Source organism: Passer domesticus, chromosome 7, assembly GCF_036417665.1.
Source record: "Passer domesticus isolate bPasDom1 chromosome 7, bPasDom1.hap1, whole genome shotgun sequence".
Classification (NCBI taxonomy): domain Eukaryota; kingdom Metazoa; phylum Chordata; class Aves; order Passeriformes; family Passeridae; genus Passer; species Passer domesticus.
This window is the reverse complement of record NC_087480.1, coordinates 50,870,715-50,892,266: the sequence shown is the minus strand read 5'-3', so window position 1 is coordinate 50,892,266 and position 21,552 is coordinate 50,870,715. Positions and strand designations below refer to the sequence as shown.

The 21,552-nt window shown below is 38.7% G+C and overlaps 1 protein-coding gene across 1 annotated transcript in view; it reads left to right on the top strand.

Moving 5' to 3' along the window:
- The window catches only part of MIGA1 (mitoguardin 1), a 32,779-nt gene extending 12,657 nt beyond the window's left edge, over positions 1–20,122 (top strand). The window contains exons 8-16 of the mRNA XM_064428578.1: positions 9,307–9,407; positions 13,107–13,225; positions 13,409–13,481; positions 13,814–13,900; positions 14,024–14,122; positions 14,439–14,573; positions 15,743–15,796; positions 16,431–16,547; positions 16,868–20,122. Coding sequence (XP_064284648.1) covers positions 9,307–9,407; positions 13,107–13,225; positions 13,409–13,481; positions 13,814–13,900; positions 14,024–14,122; positions 14,439–14,573; positions 15,743–15,796; positions 16,431–16,547; positions 16,868–17,086 — 1,004 coding nt within the window. The 3' untranslated portion in view covers positions 17,087–20,122. The remainder of the gene's footprint in view (positions 1–9,306; positions 9,408–13,106; positions 13,226–13,408; positions 13,482–13,813; positions 13,901–14,023; positions 14,123–14,438; positions 14,574–15,742; positions 15,797–16,430; positions 16,548–16,867) is intronic.
- Positions 20,123–21,552: the final 1,430 nt, after the last annotated feature.

Here is a 21,552-nt window from a genome sequence, read left to right as displayed (position 1 = left end):
CATTTTGAAAAGTTATATAAAAGTGTAAAAAGTCCTCCAAATGCAGGAAGTTGGGTTTTTTATTTCTCCTCTCTCATGTTTTTGTGATACATTCTTAAAAAGTTATAGTTTGCACATGCTTTTTCTTACTAGAAAAGGTGTACTTGCACTTAACTTATTAGTTTGTATATATTGTGATTATAAATGTTCTAGAGATAGGAACAATCAGATAAATGGCAATGAGTGAGGGTGGGATAAGTGTTTATTTTTCTGGCTGGAGTACTGGCAGTGTGAGGTTACATAAACTGATGATCAGGAACGTGTTTTGTTCCATAGGGCAAATTCCTCTTTTAGAACTTCTCTGAAAACAATCTCTTCTTGCATTGCAGTCTACTTTTAAGAGAGGCTTGTCTGAAAGCAAAATTTTGGGGCACAATGAAGAAAGGTGAGCTAGAAGAGGCTCAGGGAGATAAAGGCAGTGATAGTTCAGAATTTGAAGAGACTTCCAAGGAAATCAACTCTCTTGGCTTGATAGCTTAGTCTTGGAAGTGCAGAAACAATACTTTGAGCTTTCCAATTGCTTTAGAGTGCAATATCAAAATGGAATATTGACAGAATCATAAAATCAGCAAATAGAGATCTCTGCACTACAGTTTTATTGGTTGAGTAGTTAGAACTAAAGTAGATACACTTCTATCTGCAATTTATTTTCAAGGGCTTAAAATGAAATTAAAACATTGTGTGCGTGTGCACATACCCGAAAGCTAAGAACTTCTCTTAATGAATGTGTCTACTATGTGTAATCTTGCTGCCCTTTAAGTGGAAGACTTTGACCCATCAAGGTGGCATAAAAGGTTGTGGTATATCCACACAGCACAGTCTTCAAGAATTGCTGTCAACTTGTTATCTGGCACTAGCCATGCCCCATCACTACAGCTCTGCACATTTGTTTGCCAAGCATTTAGTTTGGGGTGTGATTTTTTAAATTGTTTACCCTATAACTAGAAGGCTTAAGTAGCTTGTGTAGGCATTTAATTCCTAATGGACTTTTAACATTGTACAATTTTCTTAAACTTCTGTTTCAGCTTGAAATGTTTCAAAGTTGAAACTATATGTGGGAGTACATTTATTTATGTGGAAAGTTATAGCAAAAGTTAACAATAACAATGGAAGGAGTAAAATTTATTATTTATGTGTAATTTTTCTTTCATGCATCTATTTGTGCAGTTAATTGCTAAAACACTTAGAAAAAGTAACTGGGTTTGAGATGTGTCTGATTTTCCTTTTGATGGTTCAAACCACAGGGTGTTTTTAAAATAAATTACTGTCTCTAATTCTCTGTGAGATATCTGGACTGTGCACATGTCCCACCTTACCTAATAATCCAGTTTTGTAGCAAAGTGCTGTGGTGTAACTGATTCAAGAGCACATGTCGATCACACCAGGCTTTATTCTCTCTCCTGCTATTTAAAGCTGCCCTTGTTCTACATGGAGGAAGGCTGTGAGTATTTAAAGGTAAATGTATGCATATTTCCCCATGGCTTGGCACTGATCAGCAGCTGCTCAAACAGATGTAGTTAAAGTTGCTGTCTAGTCAATGTATTAGTTATTTGTGGTAAACCAGTGTAAGGGAAAATAAAGCAAGGCTTAAGTAATAAAGCATGTGCATAACTTAGGTGATTGACAATGGTTAGGTTGCTCTAATGATTACTTGCATTATGATTCAAGTATTAGCATATTGCTACTAATGCATTTGGCAACCTTATAGTGTTATTAATTTGGTTTTTTAGTTTAAGTTTAATAATTGGTTTTATTTAGTAAACTAAAGATTCAGAAGAACGCTACATAGAGTACAACTTTATAAGGATTCTTATCTCATTCTTTCCCATTGTTGGGGACAAGTGGAATACAAGTAGACCCCAGTCAGTGGGGCTCTTAAGATATTCTTTAAATCTTATTGCTTAAAGTTAAGCATATGTCTTAAGTTGTTAAACCATATCTGTGTGCAGCTGGGTTTGCAGAAGCCAGTCACATTCCTGAGCAGTGTCACTGGAGTCTGCAGTGTTTTGTTAAATAGTTCTGCCCTGAAATTGAAAGAAACACTGAGATTATTAGCCTATTCTTACAGAGTTTTTCTGTGTCAAACATTCTGAATACAGAGTCTAAGTGTGAGCCCAAAACACACTTTTGTTTGTCTGCATCTTTTGATGTTTATTTCACTGAGGATCACCAGCTGTAGAGCTGCTTCTGTCCTTGTGACCCATTCAGGGATGAGAATGTATCAGATTTTTCTGGTACTTCTTCATACATGTAAGTGGAATTATCAACTGCTAGACAGCTTATGTTTCTTGTAATGGAAGAACAAATGAATTTGTGGGTTCCTTTTGTCAGGCTGTCTTTCTTGCTTTGAAATGTCAACATCCCTATGGCATGATGTACTGACTAAAGAAAAACCTTCCCAGAAATCTTAGTTTGACAAGACCATCTTGGGTGGGTTTTGGGTTGCTCTTGTTTGCTCTTTTGGGTTTGGTATTACATGTTAAGAAACTGATTGGAAAAAAAAAGTAAATTGAAGAAACACAACAAATTCCAGGAGCTGAGCAATAGTTGCTGGTTATTGTCACTTTTCAACACTGTGTAGTAGTATCTCTCTTTGAAGAAATGCATGGTGGGAAATGCAAGAAAGGGGCAATGAAATGCCTTGGAAAAAAGGAAGGGATACTCTTGGTAATGCACTCGTATAAACATCCTACTTTTAAGTACCCACTGACTCACAGGTGTGGAAGAACTGAGACCACAGGGAGAAATTAATTTATTTTTGAGACTCCTCTGTCAGTCTGGTGAGAAGACCTTTCTACCTAACCTGCTTGTGGAGGCTTCTGGCATAGGAAAGGTACTGAAGGTACTAATTTCTCAATGTGGAAGCCTGAAAGTTAACCTTCTACTTCCTTCTTCTCTAACTATGACACTGCATCTTGAATCTGCTCTGCATCCCCACGGGTTAATGTAGTGTCACACCGAATGGGGTTGAACAGACCATGCCATTGTCACTAGAAGGTGGCTGTACAAAAATAGCAGCAGGTTGCACTTGGTTTTGAGATGTGAAGAGCTGAGAAAAGGCAGTGACGTTTAAAGCTGATGACTAAGGTGTCTGGCAGGCTCCACAGGGCTGTTCTGTACAGCCTGGGGCTTCAAAGTCTCAGCTTTGAAATAAGCAGCACTGGAATTCAAACTGGTCTTTGCTGTGGGCAACAGAGATGTGGTGCTTTCTGAACTACAGGAGAATGGAGTACCCCTGTGAGGAGGAGTGACTTTGTGCTGCACATCCATCCAAACAGACTCTGTCTGGATTAGACAGCTGAGCAAACTTCACTTGGTTGCCAGGTCTTTTCTCTCAAATCAAAGTACAGAAACTGTTACCTAAACTATTAGACTTGAAAACAGTAGAGTGCTCAGAAGCAAAACTTTTCTATAAAGGATAGAGTTTAAATCTTAAAATCAGGGAAGATCTACTGGTATTTAGGTTGTGAAAAACTGTAGCCCTGTATAAGTGTAGCACCATATAATGTGCAGTTATGAATCAATGTTTACATTTTCAGTGAAATGAAAGGCTGTGTGATAGGGAGAGACCTCCTAGTGACATGTAGTTTATACAAGATACATGTCTCAAATCTACTTCAGGATCATATATGTCTGTAAAGCAGAGAGTCAGAGAAGTGAACACATGCATGCATCTATTTTGTGTTTATTAAGCTGATTTCTCAGCTGTCAGCACACATGATGTGTTAATTCAGGGTATAAAATACATATCAGATGCTGCTTTGTTTTCTTAAAATTCAGATTTCAGCAATATAGCACCACATGTGTTTACTCCACCTCTTCCTTGAGATCGTAGAGTTTCTCATGATGAGGTCTTTCCATTTTGAAATGTTGGTTATACAATAAATCCTGCTATGATGATTCAGACACAGCTTTCACAGGTCATGTTCTCTATAATAAAATGATATTTTTAGCCTTTGGTATTTTCTTTGCTTAAAAAACCCCCAACTATTAGAAAATATTCCAACTCTGTTATCAAATTTATGGAAGAATTCTTTAGCAAATTTAAATCTTGAAAGAATAATTTCTTTCAATTTATCACTATTCCAAAATATCAAATTTGTATAGTATTCTCTAATACTTTTCTGTAATTTGATGTACCTGTGTGCATGGATTATGGGATATAAATTGAACTTGCATTCCTTTTCAGGTACACTTGATTTTTACATGGAGAGACTAAAATTAGTACTCATTTAATTTTGTGCTGTTTATTTACCTTTGCAAGATGAGAGCAATAGGATGTAAGAGCAGTAGCCATGTTGTTTTGTTTTATTCACCATTAAATGTGGTATTCTGCAGATTATATAACTTTATGGACAAAGTCAGCATCTTCAATGTCTGAAAATAGTCAAACTATTATCAACATCACAGAAATTGTTATTATTTCTTTCCAAAGTACTTGGAAAATCTCTTGAAGATTATGAAAATATCATAGGCAAATTGCATCTTTTTCCAGATGACAAGCATTGCAACCAGTACATCACAGTTTTCAGGTGGATTTTATTGCTTGTGTGTGTAAACTGAATGGATTGTACTATTAAAATTTTGTAAGCATTCTCTGCTTATGAAGAATATATTACTGTCATCTATACACATGCTTTTAATTCAGCTTTTAGTCAGTTGTACTACTTTTGTCTTAAGAATAACATCAAAGTAATACAGAACACAGTGACTGAACAACATCTTGGGTTTTGCATAATGGTAATTAGGTGAGAACCCAGTGTCTTGGAAAATGGACCTTTTTATACCTGTATGAGTTGTTTTAAGTAGAAGGCTTTTATGTGAACCCTCTATACTATAGTTGTGCTTGGAAACAATTATGAAAGCTCTGTTGAGTCAACTTTTTCCAAGGAAGTAAGATTTGGCTTGCTATTCACACATAAGCAGAGAATTATTCCCTGTGTGAAAACTCCTGAGGTTTCTGTTAAGGATGCCATTTGAAGTGGCTCAGCAGTAAGCTCAGCCACAGCTTACCTTGACAAAGGTTTGAGAGTACTAGGAGGAAGGTGGAGTTGCAAACACTGAGTATCTGATGCTGTCCTGTGCTCTTCCCCACTAGACAGCTTTGGTTGCTGAGTTCCTGGTCTCACATTGGTGAGCAGGAGCTCAGAGTTTGAAGAGGGCCCTGCTGGAGGTGTGAGCACCCCTGAGGGACAGGCTGGAGTATCTTCTGTGGGTTGGTGGGCATGGAAGGACTGTTGCTTTGTTTCCTAAAGGACTCTGTTATTTCAGTTTGCATCAGAGCAGTTGCAACAAAGAACCATGAGACGTGCTGAACCCATGCTGATGGACTGGTAGAGTACAAGATTTGGGGAGATATTTTTAAAATACCCTGACCTGTCATGCTGAAGTCACTAACAGCTTTGTATTTATGTGGTTAGATGAGGTGCCTCCAGCTCCCCCAGATATTTCTGTTACTGGAGAATGTAAACACATAATACACAGTCTGGGTACCCTGCTCCATTCTTGGCTTGCTTTTTTAACCTGTGGCTCTAGGACCCAGTCATCAAAAGGGAGCACCTGAAGGCTTGTTTCTTTTTGTAAATATGACATGGTGTTTTCTGGGTGCGTCCTCTAAGACTTCATGTAATGCTTTAGCAGCTACTTGGTGAAGTGATGATCAGCACTCTGAGAATTATGAGTATTTATAAATATAAATAAAGCTGCTTTTGGATGTTTCAGCAAGGGGTGACAAACCATTGTGCCCTTGTGATTAGCTAGAAGACTGTGGCACACTCTCATGGAACTAAACTGTGGTGATTCATGCTGCTGTGCTGTCTGAACTGGATTTTTGTAATTCCTTTCACTGGACAGGAAGCCACACATTGAAGGGGTCTGAGCACACAACGTGGGCTGGCAGAACACTGGGCCCCTGCTGCTCTGAGGGTACCATGACTTTTCTAAGTGGATTCCTTTGCAAGGTTTTTTCCTCTTCTGAGTCTATAAAGTTTCTACTTTCTCATCCTGCTTTCCTGCTTGATGTTTTAACTGCATTGATTTTCCACTGAAGTGGGAGGACTGGGCAGAATAGGGAACCATGACTTTAATGGTGGTACTTGGAACTAAAATCTGTAACTCCCAGTGAGTTCTTTACTAGTGGGTAAGTGCTTTCCTTTTTTAAATGTGTCAGCTAAGTGCCAAACTCACTTGTGAACTTCTGCCATGTTTCATTCAGGGTTGGCAGGAAGATAACGTGGAAATGGTTTTCAGAGTTTTAAAACACGATGTGAAGGTGAATGCTTCCCAGTTGAATACTAAAAAGCTAATTTCTGTGCAGTTATGAAGGTCAGATTTTGTTCTGAGATTTTAGGGGGTTAGCTTTGTGCTCTGTCTTACTGTGAAAACCTACCAGAACAATGACAAGTATTCTAGAATAGTACTTAGTAAATAGATATGAAAATAGCTTGGTTCTGGTCTCTTTTTTAACATCTTGTTTATTTTTAAATAGATAGTTGTTTGCAAAACCTTATAAAGCTAGGAGTAATTTCACAAGCTTTAGCAGTCCTCCATATTGTTCCACTTTTTAAATAACTTAATCTAATTTAAGGACCACAGATGCATTTTAAGGCACTACAATCAAGAGCCATGATTGTAACATCTGAAACTCTACTTCATCCTCTTTACAAATATAAGTGAACCCAGAATAACTCCTTGGCTCCTCAAATAAGCAAAGTATATTTGAAGCTCACATACTTGCTAGTATTCCCCTCCCGAAGTTATTAGAGTCCATAAGAACTAGGGATGAGTGTGTGAGCAGTTGCAGGCACTGGTGGGTGGGTTCCTCTTGCAGCTGTTCATTCCAGGAGTCTCTGTGCCACTGTCTCTTTTTTCGTGTTCTTGTGTCTAAGAATGTTCTGCTGGTGCTTGCATGGTATGTACTCCAGCTGTAACTTAATTTTCACCCTAGTGAAATTCCTCAGTGAATTTTCATAGTAGTGTGCTCTCTTCACAGCGTGGGTATTGATAAGCACCTGCTTGGCTAAGGATGTTTTAGGGTATTAGGGTGGTGGTGGCCTGAAAGTCAGAAATAGCTGACAAGGCTGTTTGGTTTCCTTTAGGGAGCCTGTGCTTTGTGTGCACATACCACTTGCCAAAGGTATTATTTCACTCAGCATTTCCAACCTTATTTTTAATCTTTTTCTTCCACATAAAATGCAAATGTTATGTCTTTTTATGTAGCAGTGAAAAAATTTTTTTGAGTGAAAACACAGATACTCCATATTCAACTAACTAGTATGTTGAAAATTGGCTTGATGATAGTTTTAGGCCATATTAGAAAACTTGGAAGTATGTCTTTTTCAACAAAGATAAATTGTCAAAATTTTATTAACTGTAGAGCTTCATGTAGTCTATAACAGGCTGAATGCAAGATCTATGGAAGAATCCCTGATTCTGTGTCATTCTGGGCTGTGATTCCTTCATTGACACCAATTTTTTTTTTAATGCATGTGGAATACATTTTAGTTCAACAGCATTATTCCCATTTATATGTAATCAGTCATATAACCTAGAGTTAAATTATTTAGAGTAATTCTGGGAGTATGTTCTTCTTGTTGAGCTATAAACTCACATAACAGTAAAAGCAACTTAGGCAAAAGGAGAGGTTGAAAAAAGGAGAGCCAAAAAATCTGCAGCCAGGCTAAAGATGCCTCTACTACCCTGTGTTTAACAGAATTATTGCAATTTCAACAAACTTTTTTGTGAAAAAGTGATATTAGAAAATCATCTAATGTAATATTAGAAGAGAATTAATGCAAATCATGAGTTAGAAATAAGAAAGAAACATCATATTACCCATGTACTCTAAGCAGACCTCAAGCTAATGCTTTACAAACCACAGTTTGGTTTTCTGTTCCAGCATTTCAGATTTCAGTATGTGATTGTTTCTCGACCAGCTTGGAAGCTACAGTACTTTTCCTCTTGGTTTTAAGAGGTCAAAAGAAAGAGCTAGTAAGAATGAGCTGAAAAAAATCAGACTTCATATGAATAGTGGTGAAGTCGTGATTGCAATTTGCCTAACTCGCTCTAGTAAAATCTTGGTCCAAACTCTGAATAATTTTTTCCCTCAGTGAATATTCCCAAAGACACATATTTGTTCTGTGCAGTTTTTGTGCTGTCATTCCAGGTCCCTAACTAATAAAACCATAACAACCACCAAAGTAATAGTTAAGTAATGTGGCTTTGTAGCATTTCAAGTGATGAGTAAACCATCCCAGTGAACTGGCGTTTGGCCACTCCGCTGTGTAATGGAGTTTTTGGTGAAGTATTGCCTTAGCAACAAGCCTGGATGATATTGGGTAGCTGGTTGCTGCTGACTCTTGGAGATAAAACAGGCTTTTAGGAACACATGTGTAATGTCTGAAGGTAAAGTAACCCAAAATAAATGCATCTGCTCTACTGGGAATGTAGGATGGGTCACATCAAGCCCAAGTCTGACTTACCGACTTACGAATTTAATCCTTCTGTGAAAGTGTTTCTATATGGTGAAAATGAAACCATCCCAGAAGTGCAAGAGTTGAAATCTGAGACTAAAGTAAAGCAGAACTGAGAGAAACTGTATTGCGGATGATTTTAAGAAAAAATATCAGTTATTTTAAAGGCTCTAAGAATTCTTGTAATGTAGGAAATACTTCTGGATGTGTTATTTCAATGAAGAAGGTTTTTGAGGAAAGAGGATGCAGTGAAGATTAAAAGCTTCACTTGCTTTCCAGAATAACCATCAAGTGAAAAAAGGCATGAAAAGTAGAAAGTGAAACAAATTCAACTGAAATGAAAATGTAGTGGTGTTTTGTTTATCTTTTTTAATGGAGATTTATTTAAAAAATAAAAGTGATGGCTAGGACATGGAGCAGTTTGTTACATAACACAGCCAAGTCGAAAACTTAACTGAGGACCTAGATCAAATAGCAAAGTAATATCATAAGATAGAGAGATCATCAGAAGTCTATAAAAGAAAGGCCAATACCTTGGCCAAGTCTTTTTGTCTTCTTCCAGTTCATTGTGGATGATACTTGAAAATCCACTTTAAAGGCAGAAAAACACAGTCACATTTATATATGTTAGTGGGTCATAAGAGAATTTACTCTTACCGTAGTATAACATTGTGCCTTCCAAATGAAATATTGTGTTAAAGTACACATGAAACACGAGAGTTAAATGGAATTTCATTTTCAAGAGTTAAATGGAATTTTCTGATTGACTAATAAACTTTTTTTTTAAATTTTAAAGATAAAAATACAGACATTACTGTAAAGGATAATGTGGATGATTTCTGCCTTCGAGATACATTAAGCATCGCATCCACGGATTCCTTTGTTTCCACAGCTGAGGTAAGACTCTTAAAGATTGCTTTTTTAAAGATTTATTGATCTATTTCAACAGTGAACAGAAGAATCCTTATTTTTTGCTAATCATTGTAAGCAAAAATATATTTCTCTTATGGGGGAAAAACGAGCTTTTCCAGGCTTCATTGGACCCAGTTGTTTTGGGTTTTTTTTTGTGTACTGGCATAATGCATCCCCAAATCCTCCTAAACAGAAGTTGCTTTTGAAAAATAGATTGCATTTTCATGAGCGAAGAAGCAGTCAGTTGGGGCTATAGTAGTTCCTTTCACCATGATTTATATTTTTCTGTTCTTTTTTCCCATTGCTTTACCATACTATAAAGATGTATGAAGAAGGCTTTGTATTGTTTAGACCTGGAGGGAGGTTTTTTTTTGAGAGGAAATTATAAGAAATTGCCAGCTGTATGTTTTAACACGTTCCATGCACAATATGAAGGCACCAACTGTTGCTCTGTTGTTGCACCATGATGAAATGACTTAGCAGGAGCCAGAGGTGTGAGACCTCTCTGGAGCCCTGGGCTGAGCTGCTGGGGGAGCTCGTGTGGCTCTGTGTGTGTGCAGGGACCCCAAGCTCCCTGCAGCCACCACAGGAAGGGACCTGGGGCTGGCAGTGACGGTCCCTGGAGGTGCAGTGGGGCTGCCAGGGAGCCTCTGGACTGGCCACACTGGGAAGCTTCCTTGGCAACATCATGTACTTCATCTAACTCGCTCTAATCCTCTGGGATAAGAGCACAAAGGACATGTAATAATCTCTGGGTAACAGCCTGTTAGCTGGAGTCTGCTACAGCTCCCTTGGAGTGTTTGAAAGAGGCTCATGAGCAGTGACACACTTACTTGAATGAGGAATATCTCCTTCTGTAGTCTCTGTGGAGCTGGAGTGATCTTGAATAGCACTCTTCTCCAAAAAACAGGAGAGGCAGTTGGCCTCAATAGATCCATTTTGTGGTAGATACTGCTCTCATATGTGCACCACGACTAAGCTACTGAAGTCAGTTGCAAAAAGAGAATTGCAGACACATTCTTTGCAATTGTTTTGACTGTCTATTATAGGGTTTGTTTTTTCCATAACACAGTTACCTTGATTTAGTAATTCACATTAAATTGTGATTTCCTTGATTTAGTAACTCACATTAAGTTGTGGTGCCTAGCATCCATTCCTAACGAGAATTGTATCCATAGAGACTGGTTACTCTTTGCTGTAATTTGGACAAGACCACAATTCAAGCTTGCTTCAACTCTACCAGCTCATGAGAGGAGCTGTAAACTATTATAGTTTGTACATTTTGTGTCTGGTTTGTTTTTTGGGTTTTTTTTTTCCCATGAACTTTCATAATGCTTTTGCAAGCATCTGAAGATGGGAACCCCTTATGCTCATTTGTGCTGCTTGGCTTTAAAGAAAGGCAAAACCAACCAATCAGCCAAGCAAACAGAAACCCCAGGATGTATCACCTCAGTGGAATCATCATCCTCTCCTGAAGTTATAATGTCCCAGTATCTGCAAAAAAACATTGGAATCAAAATTGGACATGTAATTGTCTTTAAGTATGCTGAAAATATTCTCCACATTTTGATACATCAAAGCCACTTCTGTCAACTTGTTCTTCCAGGACAAAATTATTAAGATTTTCTCATCCTTTCCAGCTGTTCTAGCCTTTGCCAATAGAACAAATTCTCTTTTCTCAGATTTTATTGAAGAATCTAGTGAAATTCTTAGGTGACAGAAGTGTCCTGAAGGTTAATAGAACATGAACAACTTGCAGTTTGGTGTTTGAGCCAGAGCACCGTCGATGTTCTGGGTTAAACAGGAGCCACAAGGCCTAAACTACAGGGTCAGTTAGCTCTGGAGTTGTAGCTACAGGGCATCATTGTGTGGTGCAGGGAAAAGAAAGCTGTGAATTGGTGTTCTGGTACAAAACCACTGTTAGCTTCATTTAATATTTTGTCCATCCTCAGGAAGATGTGTGGCAGGGAAATGCTTATGGCAATGAGAAGGAGCAGTAAGGACTTGTCAGTGTATTCAGCTGTTAGTAGAGAACAGTAACTGCTTTGATTTAACAGGATCACAATTGACATACCAGATTCTTTTATTCTAGACATGATGATAAGTAGCTTCCTCTTGCTTATCTACTTCTTAAGGTTTTTTTTTTTCCTTGCACTAGGGAAACAGTGGAATGTTATCATTTAAGCTAAGAGGTCTGAGGCTTTTCCAGCTTCAGATTTGTCTCACCTAAGGGCCAAATAAGGCATTTCCTTCATCATAAGCTCCCTGATTGCAGTTACAGTATTAGTAACTGTCCTAAACTCCATGTCCTGATTGAAATGTTGAGCAAGATTTTTAAATCTGAAATCTATCTATGTGTTTATACTGCTCTGTGATTATGCCCTACTGGAATTAATAATTTCACCTTCCAGGAAATTAGAACGTGGCACCATTTTTTGTGGCCTCATCACACTGCAAGCTGTGTGTTGACAGTTCTTTGGCTTCCTTCTACACTGAATCCTGTCCCAAGGAGCAGGACTAAGTATTTTGTGTGACTCTGATTTTGGAGACTGGAAACTGTGTTCATGTTTCAGTGCTGACACAGTCAGGTCAAATTTAGCTCCCTGCCTGCAGGAGAGAGAACATTCATAAAACAAGACAGAGATAGATGTTTGAATGGAAATTGATAGGGGTACTGCTTAGGAGGCAGCAAGAATGTCATGCTGTGTTATATCAGAACAAAATGTAGGAAAGAGCTGTACAAAACTGGGACAGTTTGGCAGGGTTTGCATCACGTGCCCTTTTGATGAGCTCTACAGGATAGCAGGAGGATGAGCCAAAACTTCATCTATGGCTATGGCTGGTGATCAAGAGGGTGCTGAGGATCACTCACCTGATGACTTCTCATACAGAGTTGTGCCTGTCTGGCACTAAAATATACACAGGTGGCTGAATCCTTGTAAAGACAATTTAGACACAGTTGCCATCCCCATGACCAGAGAGGCTTCTATTCTTAAACACACTTAGGCTCTAGAGGCATTGCAGAAAGGGTGGTAAACATGACTATTTGCCCTAATTAAGTTATTAATACTACTACTGTGATAAATAGTGGTATTTTCTTCCCCATTTGAGCCTGGCTGCCTTCAGCTTGTGTTGATGAGGGTTAGTATGCTTTTCACAGTCTTGCTTTCCCATCTACTGTGATCAAAATAGCTGCCACCTTTGGCAACAATGCAGCAGTGAGTGTGCCAGATAAAGGCCTCTGCCCTCTCTTTCCTGGCTTCTTTTCCATCTTCCTAACAGAACCTCTTTCCTGCTGTCCCTGACAGTGAGCTTTGTTGCTGCTTCTTCGTTTCAGTGCACATGCATTTATCATGTCTTATTTTTGTGTTTTGACTAGTACTGAATCTGTAGGTCTATCATCAAATAAACTTTGCTTTCCTCGTTAAAATGTTAACTTATTAATCTAAAAGTTTTGAAACTTGAAACTGTAGCTTTCAGATTTTAGGAGTTACAAAGTTAAGTCTTATGACCTGGTGCATCTGTTCTGTTCACCTGTTGATTGTTACCTGTTTGTTTTAAGCAGATGCAGAAAAGGATGTATATTTCAGTAGAACATCAGGAAAACTTCTTTAATTTGTTTTATCTTCACAAAAATTATGTCAGCAAGCTCTTTAGTGAACTTCCAAAACATTTTTTTTTCAGCTTTCAGAGCACAGAGAGATTCGTAGCACGTATGGTCTGGACTCCCTTTGCCACTGCCCCCTGTATGAAGAAGCCATGCACTTAGCAGAAGAAGGCAAAATTTATTCACGGGTGTTAAGGTATTGATTTATGTCTATTTAATTATTTCCAGGGAAAGCAAGAATTAAAGTTTCATATTCTATCTAGAAATCACTTTTTAGAAGTTTCTTGTACTAGGTATTTTTTCTAGTAATTAGACTTAGATGGATATTCTTGTGCTGCTTTTTTTTAATGGTCTTTGAAAACTTTTCTGTTTTGCATAGGACTGAAATGTTTGAATGTCTAGGAGACAGTGACTTCCTTGCTAAGCTTCATTGTATTCGACAAGCTTTTCAGGTAAACTGTAAGCAGGGATTTGTCTGTCTTGTTAAGCCTAAAGTACATGGCATTGAAATTCACTGTTATGCTTTATACAAGTATTTTTATAATGTAATCTCTATTTAAATATTTTCTGGTTGCTTTTACATTTTTATCATTCTAAAATGAGAATGTATTTGCAGAGGAGTAGAGATTTTATGATTAGCTTTGGAACCTTTGCACCCAAGGCTTATTAGGAACTTGTTAACTCTACTGGAGGTGATAATTATATGAAAATTGATTGAAATGTTTAAGGTCATTTGGTATAACCTGTAAATGAACCTGTTTATATTTTCTGAACCCTTTTCTAGATAATTCTTTCAGAAACATCAAACAGAATATTTCTTGCTGAAAGTGGAAGAAAAATTTTGTCTGCTTTAATTGTGAAAGCACGAAAGGTAAAAGCCTTTTTTTACCAATGTTTTGTTGTTTATGTAACTTCTACCTGAATTCACTGTCCAGGGAAAATCAACCATATCTCTTTTTACATTTGCTTGATACTCATTGCTTTTACTTTACAGAATCCAAAGAAATTTGAAGATGTTTTTGATGAAATGATATATTTTTTGGAGCAAACAGATCACTGGGATAATACCGAAATGGAGCTTGCTGCTAGAGGAGTGAGTTGCATTTCTGAAAAGTGCTTTTACCCTTACTAATGCCATAGGATCTAAAAATAATTTTTTACAGTTCAGAATTGTGGGAAAGGCAACTCTTTATTGTTTATAGTGCTGATTTAGAGAAATGGCATTCACCAGTTTAGTACCAGAAACCACACTTATTTTTAATGTCTCCTTTACTGACGAAGTATTTTTAATAGTCATTAAAAACAATTGCAAATCTGCATCTTAATAGAGCATTACAATATGATGCATGCTGAATTCCACTGCTGAAAGAGAAAGTAGGTTACTTAGATCATGTTCTCATTTAATATAGGTGAAAAATCTGAATTTTTATGATGTTGTTCTGGACTTCATATTAATGGATTCATTTGAAGATTTAGAAAATCCACCAATATCTATACAGAATGTAGTAAATAACCGCTGGTTAAATTCCTCTTTTAAAGAAACTGTAAGTATTCATGTGTAATTATCATATTAATTGATCTGTAGTACATTGCAATGTACTGGGTATGTACCTGAGATCTTCCTCAGAAGAATTTAGAAGATTGTATTATCAGGTTTTTCATAATAGGAATTTAAAAGTTACAAGTTGGCCGAAAACAAAAATGATTGAATGTATTGGAGAAAATACTTAAACTTGTCCTTCCTTTCTCTGAGGAAGTAGAATTTTTGAAGAGAAGATTCAGTTATCTCCATCTGAGACATCAGGCCCAAGTTTTGGTTCATAGACCAGAGATTTAGCAATAAGGGACAAAGTTACAAGGAAACAAAAGTAAATTAATACAATATAGGTATTCAGCTGTTGATTACAATTAATGCTTTTTCATGCATGCCTGTTTATTTGCCAAATAGATCTCATCCCTCTTTTAGAGACACAGCCTAGTGCCATGGTCAGCTGGTACAGAAAGTACTGTCATTTCATCCATTTTCATCTGTACTCTGCAAGTTTTATTTTTGTTTTTCAATTGAAATATTCCCTCTAGAGATAAAAAAGAAAGATAACACGTATATATTTTAGTAGTTTTATGGTAACATTGTGCTTTGTCTGTATTAAACTCTCTTTGCAGTACTGAGGGGAGTCAGATGAGGATAGTCAGAGGCTAGGAGGGGAAAAAGCCCAGTTCTGATGTTGGTGTATTTTATTGCACAGGTCCATATTTGGACAAAGCTCCATAGCTGAATCTGAAGCTATTGCAAGAATGTTTTTGCTAAAGTGAAAAAGTACATTTCAATGTGTTCACATGCCACTTAATATCTAAAATAGTTACTCATGTCTGAGCACGCACTTCAATATATAAGACTGGTCCTCACCTAAACCCAGTGAGTGTTGCTAACTATGGTACTGTAAAATCAGTCAAGGATGCCAAATTACATTTGAATTTAAGTAACAAAAATGTTGCAAAGATGGATCTGAAATAGCAAGTATGAGCTACATAATAAATTTATTTATATCAGCTGCTGTTTTGTGGTTTTAAACTTTGTGTTATCACAAGATTGAAACTGAAGAAAATACATGTCCATGAAATATAGAATATAGAAATACAGTATTCTGCAGATGAGTTCTTTTGAGATGGAAAATTATTTGGAGCTTGCTTTATTTTTTCTTTTTACAATTAGGCTGTGGCTTCAAGTTGTTGGTCAGTACTGAAGCAAAAAAGACAGCAAATGAAGGTAAGTTGCCCCTCAAATTCTATGGAACAAAGGCATTGATCATCTCCTAAGAATTTGAAATTCTTTTTGTAGCTTTGGCAAAATCAATGAGTGATGAATCTTTAGTCCTGTAGACTTGTTAATTTAGACAAGAGGTTTGCCAATTGCAGAACTTTAGCTCCTGGGGCCCTAATACCTGTTTTCAGCAAAAGTCCTTAACTGAAAGGTTTTCCCAAACCTAGTTTAGGTGCAGTTGGTGGTGGTGTCTGACTTCCTGCCCCATATGCAGATCTCAGAGTTCTGCACACCAAGGTCATGATTCTTGTATCTCACCTGCTTGTGGTGGGATTGTCAGCCCCATCTCCCTGCATGACCCCACAGCCAAATCCCAGCCAGTCCTGCCCCATTTCCTGCCTGAAGCACCACGTTCCTCACCAGCACCAGGAATTCTGCTGCAGCCTCCCCTCAGCCCCTTCTGCATCCTGACCTCTCTGTGCAGGGGCTCAGTAAAACTGTGCCACAGCTCCCTACCTTTGGAGGATTTTATTAGACTGAGGAGGGAAGTGTTGGGCTTTTATGAAGACTTAATGCTGAATAGTAGAGCTGTATACTAAATTTACTGTGTAACTTTTGTCTACAATTTTTCCATCACTAGGTGCCTGATGGATTTTTTGCACATTTCTATGCTATATGTGAACATATCAGCCCTGTTTTGGCATGGGGCTTTTTGGGTCCTAGAAATTCCCTCTATGATCTATGCTGCTTCTTCAAGGTTTGCAACTTCTTTTTAATTACTACTTTTATAAATTAAAAAAAAAAGCTTTCTGATTAAAATAAATGAAGATTTTATTTATTAGTATACATTTGCCTTTTCCTAAGATTAACAGTAAGAAAACATGAGAAATAAGTACTTTTATATGAATGCTTTAAGCCTGGAACTATTTTGCCAAGGCTGTTTTAGCACACTTCTATCTCAGCACCAAAATAATACATAATTGGATGCTTTTAGGGAACATGTTCAAGAAAGAGCTGTTAGCATTGCAGACTTTTTTTTCCTTCTTGTAACTGAAAACAAGTTTTTTTCCCCACTAGGATCAAGTGCTTTTCTTCCTCAAAGACATTTTTGATTTTGAAAAGGTGAGATACTCAACAATGGAGAGCCTGGCTGAAGACCTCACCCAGCTGCTGATCCGGCACACGGAGCTGCTGCTGGCCTACCTGGGGGCTGACTCACTGAGACACGTGGGGGCCTGTGTCAGTGGCCACAGGCCTGTCCTCACCAGTGGGCTCCTGGAAGCAAAAGTACAGTAAGCTTAACATCCCTGGCAAAAGGCAGGGAGTGCACACAGATGTGCTCTTTTCCACCCTCTTCTCCAGTGCTGAAGCTGCTGTGGCTGGTACTGAGCAAGCATCTGGGAATGCATCGTGTTGCTAAGTATGGAAAAGGACTCAGGGAGGTTAAATGTACATCTGTGAAAAGAACTGGGGAGTGTATTACTGTATATACCTAAATTAATTTTGCAGCTCAGCTGTCGCTGTATTTATATTTCATGTATCCCAAAGCTTTTTTCTGTAATATTCGGGTAAAGTTTATTTATGAAATACTGTACTTTTGCACAAATAATTCGTAAGTGAAGCTGATGGAGTTGTTTCCTTTAAAAGCTTATAGTACAAAATGTTCATTGCAGAGTCTCCAAATCACTAGGTGTCTAGATCTAGAAGGTGTTTTGACTGGGGTGTCTGCAGTCAATGATTCATGTGACACGTGCAATAAAGCAATCACATGCACAGAACTGAACATGTTGCCCCTGACCCAGAATTCCATTTGTGTGGGTGTAAGCAGCCATTTTGTACTACAGTGTAATGGAGCAGTGCAGGAAATGCAAGCACCACTTGGGCAGGAATGACTGCCAGTATGCAATTTTTACTTTATTTTGGTTTAAAATATCTAAACATCACTAAGGTATTTTAAAATATTTCTTTATATTTGAAAAGCTAGCTTCACCAATTAATTTAAAACTTCCTTGTTCTAAAACCATTACTACTCAGTATGGTGGTAAATGAACCAATGTTATTCTCAGTTCATATGTAGCATTTCAAAATATATTTTTAAATAAGTATGTATTATAAGATTTATTAATTGTGAAACAGAATTGAAGGCAGTGTTTTATAATTTAATAATTTGTGTCTTCCTCCCTTCTTTGTGGGAAGTCAGGTGTCTTTTTAAGAGGAAATTTATGCAATTGTGGCCATCTCTGTGCAGTGTAAAACTGTGGCTCAGGCCATGGAACCCTGAACTTCAGATTGGAACACAGCACATCCAGAAGGCATGAGGCACCTTGCAGCAATGGCTTTTCCTGTTCCAGAGGTAATAAATAATGATGAGCTGTAATCTTTTAATTTTTTACAACTGAAGCAATGCTTCACAGTTTGTTTAGTCTTTGAAACTGCGCTTACATGCCTTTGCTACACAAAGCCAGCCCACAAGAATCTGTCCCATGTCAAGAAATAGAGTAATTCCAAATATTCAGATACTTGAGAAGCATGTTGTTAAAATCTAGGATATCAAAACAAACTTTGACTAGCAACATTTCAAATTTCATGTCAAACACAACCCAAAAGGATGTGTTCAAAAGGAGGTCCTGTGTAATTCACAGATTTTACTGAAGCCAGCATTTTGCTCTTTTGTTGTACTCACTTGATAAATACAAAAAGTGATGAAAATGTGTCATATTACTTGTGTGAAATGCCAACTGATTATAGTTTATTTAACAAAAAAGAGTATTCTCTATATGTAATAAACCAGAAATTCCAAATGCTGTTCTTGGCCTATTTCCACAGTTTAACTTGCTGAGCTTGGCACCATCCTCCTTGCTGTATTTTTTTTTTTTCTCTGCAATGTGTCTTCAATACAGGCATGTGAAGTTTTTCTTCACCCACCTCACTTAAGTTTTGAGAAGATAAATATGCTTAAGCTATGTGTATTTTGGCAGCTTTTTGCAAGTTATGAAAGAAATTATATTTAACAATAAAGGTGTCTTGTTGGGTTCAGAATCTATAGGAATAGCTGGAAATGGAGCAGAGTAAATGTTCTGCATATTCTAGAGCAAATGTACCTGTAGGTAACAGAGCAGTGTCTGCTGTGGTTTGTCTGGTCTAATAAAATGGTATGAAGAAAATTACACCTTAACATACATCACAGAGAAATAGAAATGCACTTTTTCACAGAATTAAAAGTAATTGAGATTTTCATATTATTTACAAAAAGCTCTTGAAGAAACAGAGTTACAGATGAGATTATAAATGTTTCCAGACACTCGGAAAAAATTAAACCTGGAAACTTGGTCTTCTGTCAAAAACACAAGGATTGTTTTAAACACAAGAATAAGTCTAATAAAACACCAAACTATTTAGAAAATGGGGAGAACTTCATAATGTCTGACTTCAGCATTAGTGTCCCTTTCAAACAGGAGCACTTCCACACATTCACAGAGCTCTCGGAAGTCCACAGAGTTGGGCTGGAAATTGAACTGATGTATTTCCCATCCAAAATAAGAAATACAGGATCTGGTTGTTATAAGATGCCACCAACAAACACTTGATTGAGAAATGGTAAAGAAACCAAAAAAAGAAGGGAATAGAGAGACAGGGAAATGTCCAGGTGCAGGTGGGAAGGCTTTTGATCTCCTTGGAGTCTTTTTCGATCTTTTTCTGAAAAGCATCCCTCTATTCTGAGTGTGTAACCAACTCCAGAGAGAGATGCCAGTTTAAATGGGATAAAGCTCTCTCCTTGCAGCACAGAACTGCAATCAGTTCTCTTGCAGCCTGCCCCTTGAGCTGGACACAACATTTGATAACCAGCCGTATGGCTTGAGAATTCAGGAGTGCACCATCTCTGCAAACACAAGTGCCAGAGCTGCACCACAGCAGTGATAGCATGATGCAGTTCTACTCTAGTTAATTCATAATCAGACTCAGAATTTAGTTTATACTGTCTAAATTTAGGTAGTTTTGAATGATACTTTCCATCCTAATAAGAACAAACTAAATTTAAAAGCCATCCTCTTCTGCCATAATGGTACTCCTAAGATTAGAAATATTGAATGCATAGTGATTATAAAGAATCAAATATTTATATCATTTGTAATTTAGTTGTAATAATAATTTTACTTTAAATGTGTTCTTAATGATTATTATTCTTCCTTTTTGTAGTGTTTGGTTTCTATCAAAGTAAATGTGTCAAGTCAAGTGTCAGTAAGAGTATTTGTGACCTTTCTATTGCCTAAATGAACTGCAGCTGTGTATATAAAATAAAATATTTCAGTGAAACAACTGTTGCTCATATAACTGCATCTGAAACTTGAATTTGAATAGTTTTTGAAATCTAATGCAAAATCATTTAATATGGGAGGAATTTTGAAACCAGTTAGTCATCCTGAAATTTGAGTTTTCTGCCTGAAATCAACAAAGAACAACTACTACAAAATTTACTATATAAATTTTTAAAATATTGAAGGGGAGCAGCTTTTGGGCTGTCCAGTGTCATTGTATACAGCTGTTGCGTTCTAACAGCCAAGCTGTTGTCTCTCTACTTGGTTTTAGGACACACATTTTTTCAGGCTGGTTTCCAAGCCAAACTGCAGTACTGAGTTCCAGTTGTGGATTAAGACCTCCTTTATGGAGTAATACAAATAATGAAATAGAGGACATAAAGAGTCTGACGCCTGCTGCTGTAGAAGGGCCATGTGTCCGTGCTTTGATCTGCCCAGATTTGTGTTACGTGTTGCAGTTTGTATGTTCATCTGCTGAAAGCGGGTGGGTCCCTGGCAGGCAGAAGCCCCGAGGCCGCTCCTGTGCTTCAGTACTGGGTGACAGTGCCTGCTGTGTCCTTCAAAAGGCAAACACTTTTCGTGTTTTAGCTTTGATGGCCCTTGTTCAGATCTGCACAGCCTAAGGTCATGTGGTGATTGTCCTATTGCTGATAACCCAGCTGAAAGTTGGGCTCCAGTCCGGCAGACACAATACAAGGGAGATAGGAAGAAGAAAGTTCTGCACTGGAAACCTTGCAACTGAGCACGCAGGAAAACACTCATCTTCAGGCAGGAAAAGGAATGTGTTCAGATGTAATAAAATCACGTTTCTGCCTCCGCTTTGTGAAGTTCCCAGCGACAGGCGCTGCTTTGAGCCGCGGCGCTCTGCCTCTCGCGGTCTGGCACTGGGGAGATTCCTGCCCGCTCCATCAGCGAACTGTCACATTACTATTATTAGTTGATCGCTCTCCATGTGCCATCAACCGGCCCGGGTCCGGCTCGCCGCAGGTATAAAACCCCGCGGGCCGGCGCAGCGGAGCGCTCCCTGCGTGCGGGGCCGGGGCTGCGGCGGTGAGTGGGGCTGACCCGCCGGTACCGGGCCGGGCCGGGCCGGGCACAGCCGCGGTGCTCGGGCCCAGCCGGGCAGGGCACAGGGGGAGGCTGCGGAGGCTGCGGGCGGTGGGTGCCGGTGCTCCCCGCCCGCCGCTCCCGCTGCCCTGCGGCAGGGCCGGCGCGGCCGGGGACGCGCAGCTGAGCGGCGGCCTCGCCGCCCCGGTTATTTATAGCTCGGCGCTGCTTCCAGCCCAAAATTAGCCTGTTGGCCGGGCTGCTGCCTGCGGGGAGGGGGGCTGGCTGCCTGCGCCCCCCGCGCCGCCAGCGAGGGGCCGGGCACGGCGCGCCGAGCCGCGGGGCCGGGGACGAGCCGGGCCGGGCCGGGCCAGCTGCCGCGGCGCGGGGCTCGCCTGG